General features: G+C 34.7%; 1 protein-coding gene and 1 long non-coding RNA gene across 3 annotated transcripts; one reads left to right on the top strand and one right to left on the bottom strand.

The window, feature by feature from the left end:
- Window positions 1-6,670: 6,670 nt before the first annotated feature.
- On the bottom strand, window positions 6,671-17,073 carry LOC133516297 (mitochondrial pyruvate carrier 1). Of its 2 annotated transcripts, none has more exons than XM_061849149.1 (4): window positions 16,945-17,073; window positions 16,565-16,625; window positions 16,212-16,312; window positions 6,671-8,750 (listed from the first exon to the last, which is right to left on the bottom strand). In XM_061849149.1, exons 2-4 carry the CDS (start codon window positions 16,618-16,620, stop codon window positions 8,545-8,547), a joined length of 363 nt encoding a protein of 120 aa, XP_061705133.1. In that variant the 5' UTR covers window positions 16,621-16,625; window positions 16,945-17,073; the 3' UTR covers window positions 6,671-8,544. The 2 variants fall into 2 exon arrangements, with proteins under 2 accessions (XP_061705133.1, XP_061705134.1); XM_061849150.1 differs by lacking the exon at window positions 16,945-17,073 and adding an exon at window positions 16,704-16,878.
- A 143-nt stretch (window positions 17,074-17,216) lies between these two features.
- LOC133516298 (uncharacterized) lies at window positions 17,217-18,628 on the top strand. Its single transcript, XR_009799198.1, has 2 exons — window positions 17,217-17,766; window positions 17,934-18,628. It is a non-coding gene; the product is annotated as an uncharacterized LOC133516298 (long non-coding RNA).
- Window positions 18,629-21,513: the final 2,885 nt, after the last annotated feature.

The following is a 21,513-nucleotide window of genomic DNA, read 5'->3' as shown; positions in this document are numbered from 1 at the left end:
CCAGTTTAATTTTACAGGAAGAAAGAACTTCTTCATTGTTTGGAAAAAAATAGCAATAACTCAAAGAGGTCTCCTATTATGGTATTGTTTACATGAATTAAAGACACGTAATAACACAAGAATATCTACTTACTAGAAATGTAGTCACACACATTCCAGATCCACTTAGTTATGCACAGTGAGATTAGAGATGATCATTGCTTATCCACGCCTAAGGTGTGATGACCTACCTATTGATTGCGTCTAATTAACCGAATTATAGGCGGCAGTGTTGGGTAGTTACATAGTGGTGTACCACATGATTTTAATATTATTTTCAATTCCATCTTCTAGGGAGTTACCTACTATAATATGGCACTTTAATACGTATCTACAAAATATGAAGTACCTACCTATTACTAAATCAAATACAGAATGTTTAATACTGTGTTCAATAGGCACAGTATTACTTAATCGTTCAAGAGTGACAACTTTGATAGGCGGGAAAAACTGTATTAGAGAAATATAGGGATCGGTAATGTGCGCCCTTAATATGTTTGTTTTCGGAATATATAAGCAGGGTGGACGACGAGGGTAGTTTAAGGTTGAATAAATGCGAACTGTGTACAAAATGGTTATGGGAATGATCTTCGCGCAGTGTTGCTAGGCATACGATAATGATCGTACATGTACTATCTATGATACTACCTATTCGGGTAACCAATGTCACTTTGACGTTAGAAATATCGTAGATAGATCTTATTGGGATCACAGCGGAATCGAAATAAACGTCAATTATGACATGTCGTTTAGTTATAGATATTTTAAATATCTTTCCAAGATCTCAAACGTGTCTTAATCATTCTTCGAATCGGGCCGAAAGTGTAGTATTTAAACAACTCACCTCCCTCAGAAACAGGCTAAAGTTAGCACATTTTGGATGTTCGGCTCCTTGGCCGTTTTGATCTATGTCAAAAATAAACAAATATAAAACTGATTTTTGAGCAATCTAGACGAAAATTGTGCTTTTTATATATTGGAAATTTAAGCTTATATTGCAGGAAATTTTTGGGGTACTATCTTTTTGATACGATACTACGATATTTTTTTCAAGGTACGATAATTTTGACACTCAAATACGATAATTCTCTTTAGCTCACCTGGTAAACACTCTCTTCACGTCGGTGAATGCGAAGAATAACACTTGTGTTGTGAAAGTATCTAATCTTCCAACATTTGACTTCGACTCGAGTACTTAAGTTGAAGTGTTGACTACCCAGTAAAAGGCTGAGGAAGCGCTAGCTCGCGCTCCGTCCATACAAAAACTTTAGAGTTCCGGCTCTCAACTAGTTCTTCGTTCGAAATTTAACGATTCATTTTCGTCTATAAAATAATGAAGAATTTGACCATCATAATATTACTTAACGGAGCAAATATATACTTAAATACATATAATTAGATTGTACGACTGGTAAAATCGATAAATGCTAAATTGCTAAACTGTACAATGTATATATCACGCTGTAAGTATGGATATTTAACTAGTTACATCTTAAATTAATTTTGAATAATTAGTATTTACCAAAATGTGAAACACTTCCTAGTATCTGATTCAATTGAAATTTGGAGTAAATACTAATTCCGATGTCAATGGAACAACATGGAGCTGATCTGTAGAAGATGATGCAGTCGGACGGTAGCAAACGAAACCCCTGATAGAAAAACACCAGTACAACGAGTTTACGCTCATTAGAAAGGTCTCAAGAAATAATATTTTTTATAATTTTTTTTTTTAATTGACAGTAACTTGCCTTATATCAGAAGACATTTTATATTCTCTTATTGAGCTTGTTACTCTCACCAGTCTCACCGCTCTCGGTCCCAATCGAAAATTATTAAATTTTTGTGAGAAATTGTTGGAAAATTAGGGTTGTCCATGCCCAACATAGTTATTTTTAACTTCCGCCTACTTGACTTCTTTTTACACTCGCTATTATATGTATATGCCCAGATGCCCACTAGTACACAGTTTTTACTATCGCTATATGGCACCTCTACGGTTGCTACGCCGTAACCCGTAGCAGGATTCATGGGTCGTATAAAATATACGCCCCATATGATTAATAGTGTTCTGCGGAAGAGTTGAATTTTCAACCTTAACATAAATAAATTAAAAACTAACATTATTTGACAGGTACCTACTTAATTAAAACCTGCAATTTATGGTGGGTAGATATGTAGTTTAGTTAGGACTTATTTATAGCTATACAGTGTGTAACTTCAACACGGGCGAATATTTAAATGGTAGTTAGCATAGGACCGAAGAAGTAATATAGTGAGATAAATTTTGCTTAGATATAAAATGAAAATATTAACCATACAAAATAACTCGGTCCGCAATGTAAATGTAAAAGCGCATATCTCGTAATGACATGTCATGTTATGCCTAATATTTGCAGTACATTACTGCTCGGTAAATTTTCAAGAATTAATTACGGGGTCATATTTAATTAAGTGTAACTTAAAAAACTTCTTAAATAATTTATACTGGATTTACACACTGCATGAAACTCGAATTGGATTTACACACTGTATGAAACCCCGGCCTAGTCATATTCCTACTGTCCCTACACATAAATCAGGAGCTTCCATCTTTTTTTCTATGGCGCTCCTTTTGTATGTCACGGAGGATCTACGACACGATACGAGTTCCCAAGGTACTAAAACTAGATAACTAAAAATAATAAATATCACTCAACTCAATAGTCCGACTACGCTAAGTTTTCATGCCAAGTGCTATGTATACAAAAAGTATGGAGCTTACCATAAAGTGTTCTTAAGGCTTGTTTACACTTTGCGAAGTAGCAAGAGCAGCTAAGCTAAGTGACAAGTGCGAGTACGAAGTAAAGTGATTAGACGCTAAGTCTATTTTTGCCTGTTAAGTAATTGCCCCCGCACACCTGCATACTTGCGTAGGTACTCCCTTCACTCGCAGTTTCGTCCTAACTAGGGTATCACAAATATTCGCATTCCTATACGAATGTTCATATCATTTTAAAGATTCGCGTTCGCATCAAATGATTCAAATGAAGCGAGTGTTTTGCGAATGCGAATGTGCGCAGGTCGGGTCTCGTCGACTCGCGTATGTTTTCAAGAAATGCATTTTGACCAGTAGATAGCATTTTTCAACACTTTTTAACATCCCGTTCTAAAGCAATATATATTTTATGTACCTCTTACCTAACAGTTTTTTTCTAATTAGGAACGATATTACCAACTAGGTACATATTATTAAGGAGCCGAGAGAAGCTGCGAGCCGTAGGACTGAGCTGGAACGAGGCCAAGACAGCTCAAGATAGAAATGCGTGGAAGGTTCTTGAGGCCCTATATGCACCTCCGTGATGCCGAGAAAACAACAACAACACATATTTCCTTACATTCGTATTCGCATTCGCATTGCATTCGGACCTTAAAAGCTTATTTTATAAAAACAGATAAATGTCTTTTAGACACGTGTATGCTTTTTTTAACTAATTTAAATCACATAGAAAAATTATATTGTCAGTTTCTATTACGATTTAAGACATATTCGTTTTGCAACAAACGCGGCTTTCAAAATAAGTAAGGAATCGCAAATAAACAAAAAATGGAAAACTACACATATACTTGTGAATGTTTTGGAAAGCGCAAAAACGATTTGCATCGGACATTCCGTCTTGTATCTGACCACTCTGTCACACTTCTATTTTTGTCTTTTATCAAATAAATAAATAAAGTTGAGTGGTATTCTGGTATTGCATGTCTTTCTAGCTGTAGATTACTTATAATTATCTTCAGAAAAACTAAAATCTCAATTTCGCCCCATACAAAACGCTCCACTCCGTCACATTTTTGGGTACAACAAACAAGACAACGAAAATAATTTTGTCTAAAAAATATGTTAAGTACCTAATCACTTCTCACCTGCACTTGCTACTTCGCAGTGTAAACAAGCCTTTACTGCCAAGTTTGTGCAAAGTTAGCGTGGTCAGAGTCTAAACACTCCTGTAATTCCTAGGTAGGTAAATATGCGTATTGTTTAGAGAAATTGTAAAATATTCGCATAACTATACGAACTAGATACCTCGCCTATTTGAATAGGTAAACGAATAAAGTCGGCGGTAGGTAGCCCATAATGAATGCTAACACTAAGATGGGTAGTTTTAATTAAACTCAAACTACCCCCGGTTATTCGTGGCGCCGCGCGTATTTCACCCACGTTTTATTGTGCGGGAAATCTTCATTTCGTTTACGTAATTTAAATTGTAATTCACTGAATAAATTTTGGATCTGTTGGTAGATTTTATGCTCGCAAATACTCTAATCTATCACCGAAGCGTGAGTGCGTGTTTAAATGTGTTTAGATAGGTACGGTCACGTCTGAAAATATCGATACGGATAAAGTGCCATAAATATGTATACACTACCCTAATATATACATATAGGCCATGTATACATAATTTTGGCACTTCGATCGTGTCGATGTTTTCAGACGTGACTGTACACTAATATTAATTAACGCATACTCTACTGCCAGCTCGAGCTCTTAGCCGATATCGTTATTTTTCTGCTTTATAGCGAAAAGTGGCTACGAACGGCTATGAATAGAGCGATCTCTGGCAGTGAATGTGTTAACAAATATTCATTGATTGTGTAAAGGCTAAGAAAAACACATACGGTGTATAGTATGAATTTTATGAAATGATTTTTTTGTTAAACAAAAGGTATTTCCTTTATGGAGTGAGGGCTTCTGCTACTGCTTAAATAAAACGCATCCATAAGTAAACGGGAACAAGCCGTTTTAAAACCAATTTTACCATCTTATATGGTTCAAATTCATGAAACAGCCCATTCGGAGATAACGTGTTTTGTTATCTTCAAAAATAATGCTCTGCTGTTTTTGCCACCCGCATGGTTGATTCGGTTTCGAAAAATCTGTTGCATAAATTTGAACCTTAATACTATCACGCTTTATGCTTTTTAACGACATAGTTGTCTTAACACGTGCCATTAAGACAGGAGCTGACCGCACTGCATAAAAGAAACCAAGGCCACACGCACACACACACACACCACAACACAACACACAACACAACACATGGCCTAGGCCAAAAAAATATTTCATAAAATTGATACTAACTAGGTACACCTAACCTATCGGGTCCCTCGATGTTCGTGCGCACACCGTAGAGTTTATACGAGGGTTGCTACTTATACTTATTTTAAAAAGTGAGATTTAAGAACTAAATTGTTTTTTAATGAATAGTGTTGACGTATATTAACAACATTTACATAATAAAAAGCATATAGGACGCTTAATATGTGAAAAAAAAGGTAATCATCAATGAGAGGCAAATTCTGATAATACGCAGTTAACAATTTTGTTTTTAATAAGAAGGTATTTACTTTTAAAATATGGGACTTAAGTTCTATTGATGTTCTAGGTAGCTGCATATCGCGCAAAAGTGCGTGTTTACCTACTCTGCACTTAAAGGGTTTTTAAAGAAAACTCAAAAACGGCTCATCCGAACATGTTCAAAGTATTTTTAGTACTCTATTCTACGGCTAATTTCCTGATATTTTTTTAAACTTTGGTTTGAAAGTTAAAGAGTGATAAACATTATTTCAACCTTTAGAAACCGGTTTCTTCCAAAAGTATTCAAGTATCCAAATTATCTAATGATGTGTAATACCTTGGTGGTTTCTGTTTTCTTCTTTTTTGTGACAATTAGTTACATGTACGGAGTGCCCCCCTAATATATTTCTTACAATTTTGAGTACTTAATCCAGTAGCGGCTTACAAAATACACCCATATTTCAAATTTATATGTCCCTTTCAGCACTCTAAATAGTTTATACCCACCAATTTGGGTATAAACGAGTAAATACTGCTAAAAGTATTTACTTCAGTAAGTATTTACTCACTGCCCATCTCTAAACTGCGCAGACTTTGACGTGATAAAGTGCAGAAGTGCTATTATAATATAAACGTAATATGTGACGTTCCACGAGTAAAGGTGCCTTATGGCGGTTAGCGCTTACGCTAATTATATTAACAGCGCTCGAATAGTAATGCGGTGCTAAGTGACGTAACTGCCGGCCGCCTTAAGGTACCTTTATCCGTGGAACGTCACATATTTTCATATTAGGTAACTAACATCTATGGTTAATTGGTGACACTACACCAACACTACACACTTTGTCACAGCAAAGTCTTTGTGGGGTCTGCTTGGTCCGGACTCCGGCTCTAGTCTATAGTACCTCTACAAACATTTCTAAAATGCCTTTGTTTTTAATATGTTCATCCTAGGTAGTATGCCAGTGACAAAAGAACATAGCATTTTTAGCAAACGGCTCGCGATAAAAAAAACTTGCATATTTTTATCATAATACATAACAGATTGACATAAAAATGTAACCATACTTTTATTTGGAGTGAAAATTACTACCTAGGCCTAATTTATAATTATTTTATTCGTCAACGTACTTGTGCAATTGTGCTAAAACGTGGCGAAAGAAGGCGAAAACGGTAAGGATACCTTGTATATAAAAATAACACTTTATTACTAACGAGAAAGTTACCTACTATACGAATTACAAACCAGTGTACATTGTAGTATGTACAATTGAGTTCGAGTTAAATAAAACAATCTTAAACAGATCAACAATAAAATGTAATAAAATTAGATATTCATAAATAGTCAAAAAATATACCCATCTTTACAAACATAAAGAATATACAACCTACGTATAATTAATGGATCGAGTCATGTCAGTTTCGACACTAGCACAATTTACCTTAATTATCACTTCGTAATAGAGAATATTAATATTACGCAAAACTTGCGTAGAGAGCGCCACTAGCACATACTGAGGGCCTACCGCGAAACACAAAAATCTGAATTTCGTTATCTGTCTCCCTATCAATCTTGCATATTCAAGCGATAAAGAAGCAGAAACGAAATTTAGATTTTTGCGTTTTGCGATAGACGATCGATAAACAAACAGCCTTGATACACTGTCATAGTGAAAACTTCTCAAAAAACTGTTCAAGGCGTAGGCAATATGTATACGTATGGATTACAAGATGTGCTCGTGCTGCACTCTGGCGGCAGTACATTGCAGTAATACCCCTATTAACATAATGAGTAGAACCCAGCTGCAAAAGTACATACCTACTTTATGAATGGAATTTACGTTTGCAGCTCGCCGTATACCTACCTATACTCAAGAAGAACGAAATCAGTTTCAACTTGTAAGCATATGTCATATACATACATTTAACTGGAGGGCTGGAGGCCTATTTGACTCGTCAGATTGACAGGTCTTGAGGTGGCTACTGGCACTTTATTGTAAATTCATGAGTACATAAGCTATCTTACACAAGAAAGTTCTTACATGAACTTAGCTGACATGCCAAATAGTCGAATAGAGCCCCCTTACCTACCCACAGACGTGATAAGGACCTTTAATAATTAATTATTTGATATTGATATCTATATTTTGAATTCTTTTTTAAGGGTCGTTGCCCGCACTTTGAAAATTTGGACCTTCCATACAAGAGGATTTTTTATTTATTTTCGTTTTTCGCTTTATTTTTATTTTGAGATGGTGAGTCAAGATATATTCATATTATTAATGTGTTACCTCTTTGACAATACAGAATACCGTTGATATTTTCACGCTTTAGGACTCCACACTGCTGAATCAATCAATACTCAGTACCTCAAAAACATGACTGTAAGTACTTAATTATTTTTAAAAATCGTGTTATATTCTGACTCTTTGTTCCACAAGGAAAAAACGAAAACTAATATAAAAAAAAACTTTCAAAGTTCGATCGCAACCCCTAAAAAGTACTTAATTAAAAAATCTGACAAATCCACATTGATTTTCCTTGTGGGACTACATTAAGCGATTGCGACTTAAAAAAATAAGGTCTACAAAATTTGAATCAGCCTTACCAATATAATTATAATAGCTAGGTATTTATTTCTTCCTTATTTAATCGATAAAGATATCGTCATTCATGAGTGGCTACATTGTTACTAAGTTCAAACTAAGACTACTATTTGATTCTTGATTACTATTTGTTAAAATGGTAACAGTAAAGTATCAGAGCGATGCCATAAGTGACTACCTACTTACAAATTAACTAACTATCTGCTCATTAAGGTTTCCAGTGTTTAAATCTTAAATAATAACAGATAGCTAAGGTAACTTATGCAATGTAAATAAAACGAAACTGGCATAAAACGTGTCAAATTCGGCTAAGAAACTGTAACGTTCATTTATGTCTACATATCAAAATTGCTTTAGTCCACGCAAAATTATAACAGAATTTTATTTATGAAACTTTTGAGGACTTAAGTAATTTTCATACGCGTCGACACATTTTTAAAACTAACCAAGTCCATCTCTGTTTTAACCACCCTAAAAAAGGGTGATTATTTTTGATTCAGGTATTTCGGCTACTACAAAGATGGCTGGGAAGGCTACGTTGATCGGGACAACGTCTCGTTATATTTATTTTTGGCTAGTCTCGCTAGTTTTGTCGCTGGCCGCTTTATTCTCGCTAGCGGCCTTGCCGCCGAGGTACTGGTAGTTGATGAAGCGCGCGCCCTGCGTGAGCTGCGCGCACTCGTTGGTGAAGTGGCAGGCGAAGAGAAGCATGTTGCGCGGCTGCACGCGCCACGCGAACCGCATGAACATGAGCGAGTACAGCGACAGCGCTGCGGAACGATACGACTTTGCATTAATTATTCAGTTACTAAAACATACTGGGCAGCTAATAAGATAAAAAAACATAAAGAAGTTTTTTATCATCTTTATCAGTATGTACTAATCAATATGGATAAAAGTTGTGGAAAACTGAAAAAAAAATGCATTGCATTCACTACAAATCGTAAATTAATTCTACCGGTAACCAATATCCATTATTAATTAAATAATGCAATAATAAAGCATTTGCGTCGGCGAACCATTCAAAATAAGAGCCAACAGAAGAGAAAAACACCATGTTTGCGAATTTCAAAATGGTTAGATTCCCAAAAATCAAGCAATTTAATTTGCTTGATTTTTGGAAAACTAAATGAGCTGCAACTGTACCACAAAAGAGATAAATAGGTTGGCTGACTCCTGCTTATGTTACTAAAGAGGATTTTGACACCATAAAATATATGTAATCGTAAAAATCCAATAAGATTAGGTTTCAGAGCGTTCCTAACATTGACATATATCGTCGTTGCGCTTACCAGATCTGATATGTGCGCGATTTTAATTAAACGAATTAATACTTTATGTGTTTTGTTTCTAGGTAACTATTTGTCAATCAAAAATCGAACACGTATTAATTTTGAAAAGCGCAACGACGATATTATATAATATCTAAGGACGGGATTCACGGGCAATAAGAACGGTGCTAGTTCAGCGATGTCACACACGAATTCGAGTCAATCGTGCAGTCCAACGCAACTAGTTGCGACCAATCGCGCGCGTGATGCGAACTCATCCACTAATCGCGTTGTGGCGTTAGACTGCACGATTGGCTCGAATTCGTGCGTGACACCGCTGTACTATATAGCCCCATTCTTATTGCCCGTAAAGCCCGTCCTTAGATACATATATGTCAATGGTTCCTAAGATAAACATTCGAATACACAGATCTTATTGCTAAGTATATATAAAGATAAGGAGATTGTATCGTGCTATTTGAGTGGTTATAAATTTTATTCGTTAAATCACTGTTATCTTTATTATGCAAAGCACACTGCTATAAAAAAGATAACTAGTTTCAGCGACAAGAGCAGGTACATAGATGGGGAAAAGTATATTTGATGTTCCTTTGATAAAATTTTTGGTCCAAGATATCATGATAGCTCTTGAACTTGGTACATACTACTTACTTCATCTTGTGAAAGTTAGAAGGTTCAGTGTCTAAATGGCGATTTATTGCTGCAGAATATGTATACAAAGGGGCATCTCAATGTCATTTACAATTTCTTAAACCAACTCTTTTCAAGAAAGCAGTAGGACCATGTGGCCAGACCATATAAAATGAACAGAAGTCTAAGGGGGAGCACAATGCTTTTATTTTATTTTATTTATGTACCTACTTAATATGGAGATTAACAGTCATTACTTCAAAGTAATCAGCTCCAGTATGGAGCAAGCCAGACACGCAAAGTTTTCTTTATAAACTTTAACTAAATAGGACAAGGTCGAGATGAGTTGATAACAATATGATCTTATGGACATTACTGATAGTGTCTATAAAAATATTGGTTGGTTGGGGAATATTAGTTTTATTATTGGCTACTTTAAAACCATGACAAAATGCCTAGCACAACAACAACAACTTTAAAATTCAAATCTATTAATGTATTTGTTTTGTTATATGTTATGACTAATTCCATGCATTACTAATAAAGAATTACTAATTGATGATCAAACGAACTTCTTGAAGTGAAGTTCGATCGATATTATATGAGTCACTTCATTTGAAGATATAATTTTATATTAACCATGTAGTTTCCCTATTGTACAGATAGCATCGCACACATTTAAGAGTAACTATTTTGATTAAAACTGTGAAAACCAATTTCCGCCCACTTCCGCTTACTGGTTACCTGCGTGCGGCGACCGCTGCGCTCTTCATTATTTTTAAAGAAGGCAGGAACCAAAACTTATATCAGGGCTCTAGGGTGGGTGGGACCTTATATTATATCTTCAAATGAAGTGACTCATATAATATCGATCGAACTTCACTTCAAGAAGTTCGTTTGATCATCAATTATATTTCGTCACTTCATTTTTCAGATATAATTTTATATTAACCATGTAGATGTTTAGAGATATAAGTTTTGGTTGAAATAAGCCGAAAGCTTTGGCTGTCTGAGTATCTGGTTTAAGTTAAGACGTTCCTCCTAACTAGCACATGGACGCCGGGACGTCCCAAAGAGAGAGAAAAAACTTCCCAATTTATATGCCATGCCAATGACCGCAGGATTTTATTTTATTTACTGTACGTTACGTATACACCGTACTAACATTAGAAATATATTATTAAAAAACATCATAGTGAGACACTAAAAACATATATCTATCTTAGTCCGAAGTAAAATAAGTCATTCGGGTGAAAATTATTTGTTAATGTTAACCATGGTGATAAACCGAAATATTTAGTATTTTTATTTATTTTTTATTTATCTGAACTACTGTATTTGCAGTTAGGCCGTTACTCATATAAAGTATCCTTGGTATGAGATATTCATATTATAGTTTAATGTTTCAAATTATTAGATTATAAGTTAATCGCCATCTATATATGGCTAGAATTTATTTATTTTCAGGTGCTAAAGATTTATTTTGATCAGAATTTATTTATTTTCAATTTCTAGAGATTTATTTTCATCAGTTGTATTAAGTTAGTGTCCCAAATATACCATATTTTGATGTTTTGAGTTATATTATTTAAAATCGTATTTCAGTCGTTTAACTTTAACCAATTCTATAATAAAAGAAAACGATCTGATGATCCTTTTTTATGAAAACACATGATACTATTTTAATTGACTGCTAAAGAAATCCAGAAGTATGGTAAATGAAACTGAACCAAAATTAAATCAATGCTTTAGCGAACAACTGTGTAATGGGTTGTGTTTTAAGCCATCAAGTAATTGAAGTTATTATCACTGTATCGAACGCAGAGTAGCCCACCTGCGTAGACTGCAGACCAAGTTCAGGACATAATATGTGTACACAAGTATACTGTGGCAATTGAGTTATGAAGCCTTGTTTAAAAGCATAAAGAAAGTTTAGGTATGTAGGTTCAAAATAAAAAGTACATATTAGGTATGTACACATGATATATATATATATATATATATATATATATTTTAATACACCTTTTAGGATATCAAAACAAAGCCTAATCATCCCGTTTCAATTTGTTGTTCACAATGAAACATAATTCACTAAGATTCTATACACTTTGTGGTCTACTTTACATTCAGTTTAATTCGATTTCAAAAAGTAGAATTAATTCATAAAACGTCCATTTATGAATGTATGAAAGTTCACTAGCGGTCCTTGTCCGCGATACGGAATTAAAGAAGACAGGCGGTACTACTATTGATATCAACTTCAGACTCGTCTAAGAGTAATAATAACTAAAATAAGACGTAATTTATGTCAACGATACAACCCAGCGTTACCTCCAGACAGGGTAGGATACGTTGTATTCATTGAGCAGATGGCGACAATGAGAAAATTCAGTTATTAGGCTCATGCACACGCATGTCGGCTTACAGCAGCTCCTGCTGAACGAATAGTGACACAACGAGTCTTTGTAGATACAAAGACTCACGCGGCCTAGCGCGTTTTAAGATTTTTAATTTAAAAATAATAGTTTTTTATTTTATTTTCTCCAAAACGTGTCTAACGTCATTAAAATGCATTAAAATCTCTGATCTATTCAAGAAGAAATATATTTTGGATTTTATCAAATGCAAAAATCCATCATGTTCTTGAAATATAAGAAATATATGAACGTGCATAAATCCATATGCTTTCGGTTAAGATATGAAAAAATAAATTTATAAGGCTACTATAACTACTACTCAACTTTCGAAGTTATTTCTTATATAACATTATAATTTACCCAAATTGAAATGTTTATTATTGCGCTCATATTGCATATAATAAATAGGGCAAGGGCCAAGGCCCATTAATGACATCGGAATATATTTATAAATTAATTTTATATACCTAATGTATATTCGAGCTACTCGTATTACGGTGCTAAGTTAATAATAACCAGTTAAACCTGAGTAGGTAAAGTCAGCGTACAACATACATGATCAGTAATTAGCTTAATAAACATATGTACATGACTCCATGTGACAAGTCTTTTCATTCGAATAAAGATAAATAAGATGACCTTTTTTCTTTTATTAAATATTAATGACAGCATGACACGATTGACCATATTTGCACAAATATCGGTGCTGTAGCTGCTATTCTCTCAGCGCAAACTAAACTAGCACAGCAATCAACCACGATAACAATCCATAGTTTTTCACGTATTAAGCATCAAATCTCAAATGCCCTCTATTTTTATTTTATCCAAATATTCGCTCTGTCGGTAACGAAAGACATAGACGTAATGTTGTATATTTTTATAATGTATAAAAAATACACTTATAGAATAACTGGCATAATAAAATAAAAAAATGTATTGCTACTGTGGTTGTATTGCGAGTTTAGAAAACAAATATTATATTTAGTGATTCGGTCTTAATTTTATGAATGACTATATTAATTATACAGTAGTATAATTAGATTACAGATACTAAATGTATATGTACATATATTTCAAACTTAGCAAAAACATATTGCATAACCGTTTTGCGTGTTTTAAGTCTAGTGAACGTATTGCATAGTACCATCGCAATGGCTGAAAGAGTACCGCGACAGACACATGAGAGTTGAACCATACATTTATTTATTTATTTTATACGATTTCTATTACCTAATTAATTATTTAGTTATTTAAGTAGTAATCTGAGGGGTAATCCTTTAAAGGATAATCAGAGGGTAATCGTCTTGTTGTTTTAATACAATTAAATAAATATATGAATAGGTATTTACCTAGTTACCGATTATTTACAACCATAAAAATAAACACTCAATGTATGTGAGAGATGCGAACAAAATATCTTAATATGTGCAACTCGCCAAAATGAAGAGAAAACCATATTCTGATTAACTCAGATGGATGGTACTCTAGTGGTGCTTGACACTGAGCTCTTGCAAATTGTTCTAGTAAATTGTGATGAAAAAACTCGTCTTCCTCTAATTCAATTGAAGTAAGTGTACTTATTATAATTCAATGATTCAATTGAATTAATTATCCGGTATAACTTTAAGAAAAAATCTAATTTTCAAACAGATAATAAGTACTTACTGGCATCGCCAATAAGCGACCATGACAATTACTCATTTATATCAAGTTTTGTTATATCTTATTTTGAGAAATAAAGATTCTTAAAACTGATATTATAAATAGGTATATTTTGATATAAGTATTCATTTGGTTGACTCTTTTTTATGCGATTTAATATTGGAGTAAACCAAAGTTGCCCATAACATTATTGACGTACGTAGCCATATTTTTATAGTTCGATTTATGAATGTTTCTGCATATCATAATGATTTAAAAATCGACACCAAAAAGTATGCACTGTCAGGGCACCACTATACATATTAACAAGATCAAGATTAAGTTTAGAAATTGCTTTCAAATCCATTACAGGTCTTTTATGACATATAAGAGTTTAAATATTGTACGTCAGAAAGAATATACTTTAAATAATACTGTGACGTGATGTAGGTACACGTAGCAATTCCCACTTTTAGAGACAAGTTATACCTACCCAATGTATTAATATTATATTTATGTGGGTAGTGTAGTATAAAAACAATGTACTATTGTGTTAAATACAACATTTGTGAGTCGCTTGTTGATTTACATTCAACCTATGGGCGGGGATTCATACTTCTTTTTTCATTTAATACCGTACTATGGGTTAGGTGTGAGTAAAATTTGGATATATTTTAAGTGTTGGGCCGTCTAAAACCAAATAAAAAGAAAGCCTCCCTCGGCTTTATAACACAACATTATTCCCATTTTTAAGGCAATAAATTTCCCACAAAATATATGGGTATTATGAAAAATGCACCAATATTAATGTCTAGGCCCTTTGTTTCGGTGTGCGTTGTGCATTATCCGATCTTTTGGTTCACGACCAATCGCCGCGCCGGGCGAAATCGGTGTTCGAAATACGAACAGACTTTCCTTCGTGTTGGTTCACGACCAACCCCCAGGATGATTTTTTATGCCTTTGTTTCGTTGTGCGTTATCCGATCTTATACCTTCGTGTTGGTTCACGACCAACCCCCGGGCGAAATCGGTGTTCGAAATACGAACAGACTTTCCTTCGTGTTGGTTCACGACCAACCTCCAGGATGATTTTTTCCATCGTGTTAGTTCTCGACTAACCTCCAGGATGTATGTATGTCCTTCAAGTTGAAGGATTGCACAACGATTTTAAAAACAAATATATGTATATTGCACAACGAATTCAATGAAATCTCACAGCTAACACCATAGTAGGCAACGAAGATCGTTATAAAAAATGTGGTCTTGTGCCGAAGTGTTCGGCAACTAGACCGAGGTGTGGACGCTACCACGCACAAATAAAGAATGAAGAGCGCAGCGGTCGCCGCACGCAGGTAACCAGTAAGCGGAAGTGGGCGGAAATTGGTTTTCACAGTTTTAATCAAAATAGTTACTCTTAAATGTGTGCGATGCTATCTGTACAATAGGGAAACTACATGGTTAATATAAAATTATATCTGAAAAATGAAGTGACGAAATATAATTTCCTATTGATCTTATCAGCACAAAATTTCAAAATTATGACAACTTAGCATGGTTAAGGATGTTGATCCGGTTTGCTGTCTATAACAGGTATAATGATGCCAATATAGAATAAAGGTTTTTAAAACAGGCCTTTTTGCAGCTAAATTAGTTGATCTCTTTCAGGTTTCCATTGTTTGAAGTGCTTCAGTGTTTATAGGAACAAAAAATAAACATGCATACACGGTTATTATTAATCTTAATCAATTTGCAAAGCTTTAGGTTTATAGAACAAGGCCAAGACAGTCATAGTAATTTATTGTGTAGATAAATGGCAGAAAAGTATTCTCGAGTATTCTTGAAGTGCCACTACAGAAAACACTTGAGTTATAAATACCTTCATATTCAGGTATTTATTGTTACACTCACTTAGAGAGGCCATAAATAAACCTGTCTTAGATAAAATTATTATTTAACTAGCAGGAATGTTATAATTAAATTTTTCTGTTAATTATTGTATACATTTTAAGACTATGAGTAAAATAATATTTATCTCTTTATAAATTGTTGACTTAAAAATATTGTGGTCAGTTTTGTACAGTGCCCGGATTGTTCATTTTGAATGCTATTCAATGATACTTAGGTACTCAGTGAATTAAAAAAATCATAAATGAAGAGCTGAATTCAGTCAACACATTATTGCAACAATCATGATCACAACAATTGCAAAGTAATAAGGTACATAGAAAAAAACCTTATTGTCAAGTCTTACCAAATGTCATTTTCCCGCTTATAAAACTGGGATCTTTCTGAGTGTCTGCAATGGCTGCTAAAGGAATGCCCCAGTTTGCTACCGGACCCCAGAAATGTGTGCTGGAAATATAAAGAACTCTTATCTTATTGGCACTTTTTATACCACATGGTTGGCTATCCATATTCACTAAAATTGACTTACAGAGCTGAATGCTATCACCCTAAATAAAGCTATAAGTGATGTTAGAAACTATGTTTGGCATCAGAAACATATTCTGATTCTGATTGACACATATGTCAAATTTAAGCATCCTTGGTATGCCTCAAGGGCCTATTTTAGATTTAAGCTAGTTAGTAGTAAAATATCCTCACCTCATCAGGTAATCCCTGAATTCTTTGCTTTTTAGTGACGCTAGTAGCTTCGCCATTGTGGCTGAAAAAATAGCACGCCTGCTTAGTAAGAAACAAAAAAATATATAAATATGGTAAATATTAATATTAAGACACTTACAAACTGAATAGCAACTTTACTACTAGGAGAAGATAAAAGGCAGTCAATGTTGATCTTGCATAACTATTGGATATTAACATATAGGTACCATAGGCATCGTTATGATAATTTTCATTGAAATAATTACGTATTCTACTATTTTATATCATGTCAAGGTTATGTTAGATTACAGCGGGATATTAAAATGCAAAGTAAATAAATAATAATAAAAAAACGAAGTTCATGTCAAGATTTAACCTACCTGATTTGAAACTAGATTAATAATAAAAATAACTGTATTTTCCGGAGTCCGTTTGCCCTTCGAACGTAGCCCGAGATGACACTATAGGTTAGGTAGTCAATGTCACTGTCATGTCATGTCATGTCAAAGTGATAAAGGAAATGATAACAGCAACAATCAGTTTCACGCAGACTCTGAAACCAACTTTTTATAATAAAAATATATTCCTGAGTAACGGATTATTTATTTAATGCAAGGTTTTAACAAAATTGTAACGTAAAATTTCGGATTCTTTTACCTTTAAAAAAATCATAATAATGTAAAAGCGGACGTACTGGACCGTGACGTTAATCCAGCAGCACATCTTTGTCAGGGTGACAGTCCGTTAGGGACGCAGCTATAAATAAAGGCTGCTTATAGCTGCGTCTTTAACGGACGTAGGGTGGACCACCTTCCACTCGATGAAACAGGCCTTGGACCGGTCGATGGTCACGACAGTGAGTATTATATTCTTTGCTCACGACCCGGTACGCCAGTTTGTTAGAACCTTAAATCGATGACATTGACATCTATGACAACTCGGTCGGCGTCTTGACACTATCCGTCTACTCGTTATTTACAAAACATACAAAAGAAAAATGAGCAAGCTTAACCGCAATAAAATTCACAAACTTAACTCTTAATATGGATTACAAATGAAATGACTATGGGGGTATCATAGAGCATGGGTTTGCTCCGCTCCCTAGTCATAATTTACTTATTTACCTACGTTACCGCTTATTTGGGCTTAGTTGGCGCTCTGTTGTATGTCAGAAGTTGCATAGTGCAGCATGAATTTGCAAGGTTTATACTTATTTTGAATTCCTTTATTAAAAAAATCGTTTTGGGGCCGATTTTAACCTTACGAATGCAATTATAATTAGAGGAAAACGTACAGAAAAAACTACTTTAGATTTGATAAACTTTCTATAGAGCGTAGATTTGAATGAAGTATTGATTGCTTGTTACAGTCCACCTGAAGAAATATATACGGAACGTTAAGATTGAAACACCTGTTAAAGAGTTGAAAAATATTTATTATTACAAAATGTAAAACTCTCTGAAATGGACGGCTTATGAAAACATTAAGTTTCCTGATATATTTTGATAGCGCGTCGAAAACGGAATAATTGCGAAAATCACGAATTCGAAAGACGCCATGGTAAGTGTCACAGACACAGGATTGTCACCACTGTCACCATAATATAAAGTGCATCGAGTCTAGAATTATTTGCGATTTTTGAAATGTACTCCATTTCAACTACTGCTCCTTAAACATTTGCTTATACATAGGTCATACTCAAATTCTACTGTATTTTAGGCCCGAGCCTATGTCAAGCCTTTTCGTATTCAAAATTATGTGTTTCACAATTGATGTGGCATTATTTTGAATGGCATATTATGAACTCTAGTCGCCCAGGGGGGCCTACCGCGAAACCCGAAATTCACAAATTGCGGGGATCTTTCTCTTTTACTCTTACTAAGACGTAAAGACGTAATTAGTGACAGAGAAAAATGCTCGCAATTGACAAATTTCGATTTTCGCGGTTATAGTCATGCCATTGTATTTTGAATCTTCATCGGGTGGCTAAAAGATTGAATACAAATGCAATATGGAATACTGCATGACATGTAACTTAACCAATAAACCAATAGCTTGCTCCTACGTATTCTTATTACTAACAAAAGCGTAATTCACAGCTAATCTTTGACAATGCTACTACATCCGTTTGAAAGACGATAGTAAAACTATTGGGACTGTACATTTGTTGACATTGAAGAAGATCACTGGGGAACCCTTGAACGTCAAATTAATGGTGGTCGTCGATTCATCAAACTAATTAAAACGACGAAAATTTTAGTGCGACTGCTTAGTTGAATTTAAATAAAATAAATAAAACTCTAACACGCAGTACTAAAGTCGATATTAGAGAGGATCTTGAATTTTCGAACGAGCGCGTTATAATTATAACTATTAGGTTATTTCTAAGAGAAAATGAGACTAAGACGCACTCTTACTCTTAATGCGCACAAAACACGTAGTTATAGTAAAAAAAACTAGTTGACGAAATCAACTAATTATATAAACGAAATCCACAAGTTTTTCAACTAGTTGACGACTTCAACGTTAACGTTTCGTTGAAGCTAAAACCATCAACGACCCACCACTACGTCAAGTGCATGTGGTACAGGCGCCATCAGATATATCGGAACGGCCAATGTGTTCACAAATATCTCAACACCCAATCTAACGCCTTGACAATAGAGGCGTGGTCAAACATTTGTGAGCACCTTGGCCGCTCTCATATATCTGACGGCGCCTGTACAAGCAATGTAGAAAATAATAATATTACATATTTCAATCGGACAAGTACCTAAAGCACCATCCAAAAGAAATCGCAAAAAAAGTAAACAAAGATGACAGATTTTGTTACCATCTATACATATAATAAAGCTAAAGGGGTTCGAAAGTCTGTACATGGAAGATATTCGAAAAAAAGTAGGCTGGGGATACTAAGAATCGATAACAGAACACGTTCCAACAGTTTTTAGAATTTTTGTCTGTTTGTCTGTTTATCTGTTTGTCTGTTTATTTGACCTCGCATCACGTGAAGACGGCTTAACAGATTTTGATGCAAACTTTACTAATCTGTCGAGAAAATCCCCGGCCAAGTTATAGGCTATAAAAAATTCAACCCCTGGAAGGGGGGGGTAGCCACTACACTCGATTGAGTTAAGTTTGCACCTGAATCTTATGGCGCTACTTAGGAAGGAAGTGCACACTTTTACAACAAATATGTGCTACGAGTATCGAGTACCCTGCTAAACTAACAGATATGGTGCAGAAATTAAGCCACCGAGGAAGGATTTTGCCAAATTAACTCTAAAGTTAGAAAATGGGGGTACAATTATCAATTCAATTTCAATTGTGTTGATGTAATAATACAACGAAATTAAACGACAGTAAATTAATTGTCATACATTGCACAGTGAGTAAACATTTAGTAATCAAGTAAACTAATAATTTTTAAGAAAAAAAAAAACCGACATCAATGAGGGAGACCGGTGAAAGAACGATTATTGTTGATTTTTGATTTCATACAATTAAATTAAAAAGACAGCTTCCTACGCCTAATTATGTAGAAAAGAAGGTAACATGTTTTTTTTGTCACTGCACCCACCTTGACACATTTCAAATTTGCCCTATGGTTGACTGGTAAGATACCCGCAATAGGGTATTCGACTGTATTTAAGATAAATTATTTCACACCATGCATGAAATAAAGCACCAGATAATTATTAAAAAAACTAAATAGGATAGAAATATAAAAATGTGCCTTGAAAACCTAACTGCTTGACAAACATGCAAAGAGAACAAATTGCCAAACGTGAACTATGCATCGTTGAAGAGTTCCGTTCTGTTCATTATGAACAGTTCCACTTCATAAAATGTCACTTCTACAAATGTAAATACTTGATTTGTTGATGAAAATACAAAAATCACTATATGTATGCCTTTCACATTTGAAGAGTTCCCTCGATTCCTCATGTTTATTGTGTTATCTAACTGAGTTTTGATAAAAACGGGACCAATCTGTATATATATAGATTCAAGCAAAAAAATAGTTTTCAAACTCGGTTCAGAAATGACGGGGTTATGGAATAACAAACATAAAAAAAAATACACACCGAATTGATAACCTCCTCCTTTTGAAATTTTGAAGTCGGTTAAAAATTAGTTTACTTACATAGTTAAGTAGTGGCAAAATCAACACACATCAGCACGCGTATAACTGCATAATTATTTTAAAAAAAATATTTTCTCCGTCATGAATTATACCTAATCGTAATTTTATCGTATCCATATTCATACGTATCTCTTCTTTTAAGCATTAATAATGGCTACCCACCTTGGGTACTATGAAAAAAAATTCTCTGATGTTTGCGGTGTAAATGTCAAACGATTTCGGACTCGCATTTTATACGCGTTAAAATGCCATAAGAACTAAGAACTGAAAATGCCTTCCCGAAAAAAGCGAACCTTTCACGAAAGTCTCGCAACGCATCGAGGTTACGAAAATATAGCGACGATCGTGATTTTTGGCGTAGCCACAACTACCAGAGACGTTATGCAGGATCGTTCCATCCGTTGAAAACCTCATTCGCAGCGTGTACGGAGACCTGAGCCATTCTTGGGTTTGTGAGAGATCCATACTCACGCCCATAGAGGAACGGTCCATGCTCACGCAGAAAAATGAGCAGGCGGAAATCGAAGGTGAACATGCAGTATATAATTCCATTAACACTGTCTTGGATGAAGGCAATGTCACAACATACCCGGTAGAGTTCCTTAGCTCATTGAGTGCCTCAGGACTCCCAGCACACACATTAACCCTGAAAGTTGGAGTTCCAATCATGCTTCTTCGGAATTTATCGCCTCCGAATTTATGCAACGGAACCCAGCTAAAAGTAGTGCGAAACCTCATTAAGGCACAGATCCTGAAGGGGTGCAGCGCCGCAGAAGTCGTGTTCATCCCGCGCATCCCCCTC

The sequence above is a fragment of the Cydia pomonella genome, chromosome 3 (assembly GCF_033807575.1).
Source record: "Cydia pomonella isolate Wapato2018A chromosome 3, ilCydPomo1, whole genome shotgun sequence".
Classification (NCBI taxonomy): Eukaryota; Metazoa; Arthropoda; class Insecta; order Lepidoptera; family Tortricidae; genus Cydia; species Cydia pomonella.
Note: the sequence above shows the minus strand (reverse complement) of the source record. Positions and strands in the feature narration are given on the sequence as shown.

What these genes read in the sequence shown, in the direction of transcription:
- LOC133516297 (XM_061849149.1), bottom strand. Translation starts at nt 16,620, where the DNA reads ATGGCGAAGCTACTAGCGTCACTAAAAAGCAAAGAATTCAGGGATTAC. An exon ending in TTCAGGGATTACCTGATGAG is followed by an intron (nt 16,313 to 16,564) that starts GTGAGGATATTT and finishes TTATATTTCCAG; the next exon opens with CACACATTTCTGGGGTCCGG. An exon ending in AAGCGGGAAAATGACATTTG is followed by an intron (nt 8,751 to 16,211) that starts GTAAGACTTGAC and finishes ATCGTTCCGCAG; the next exon opens with CGCTGTCGCTGTACTCGCTC.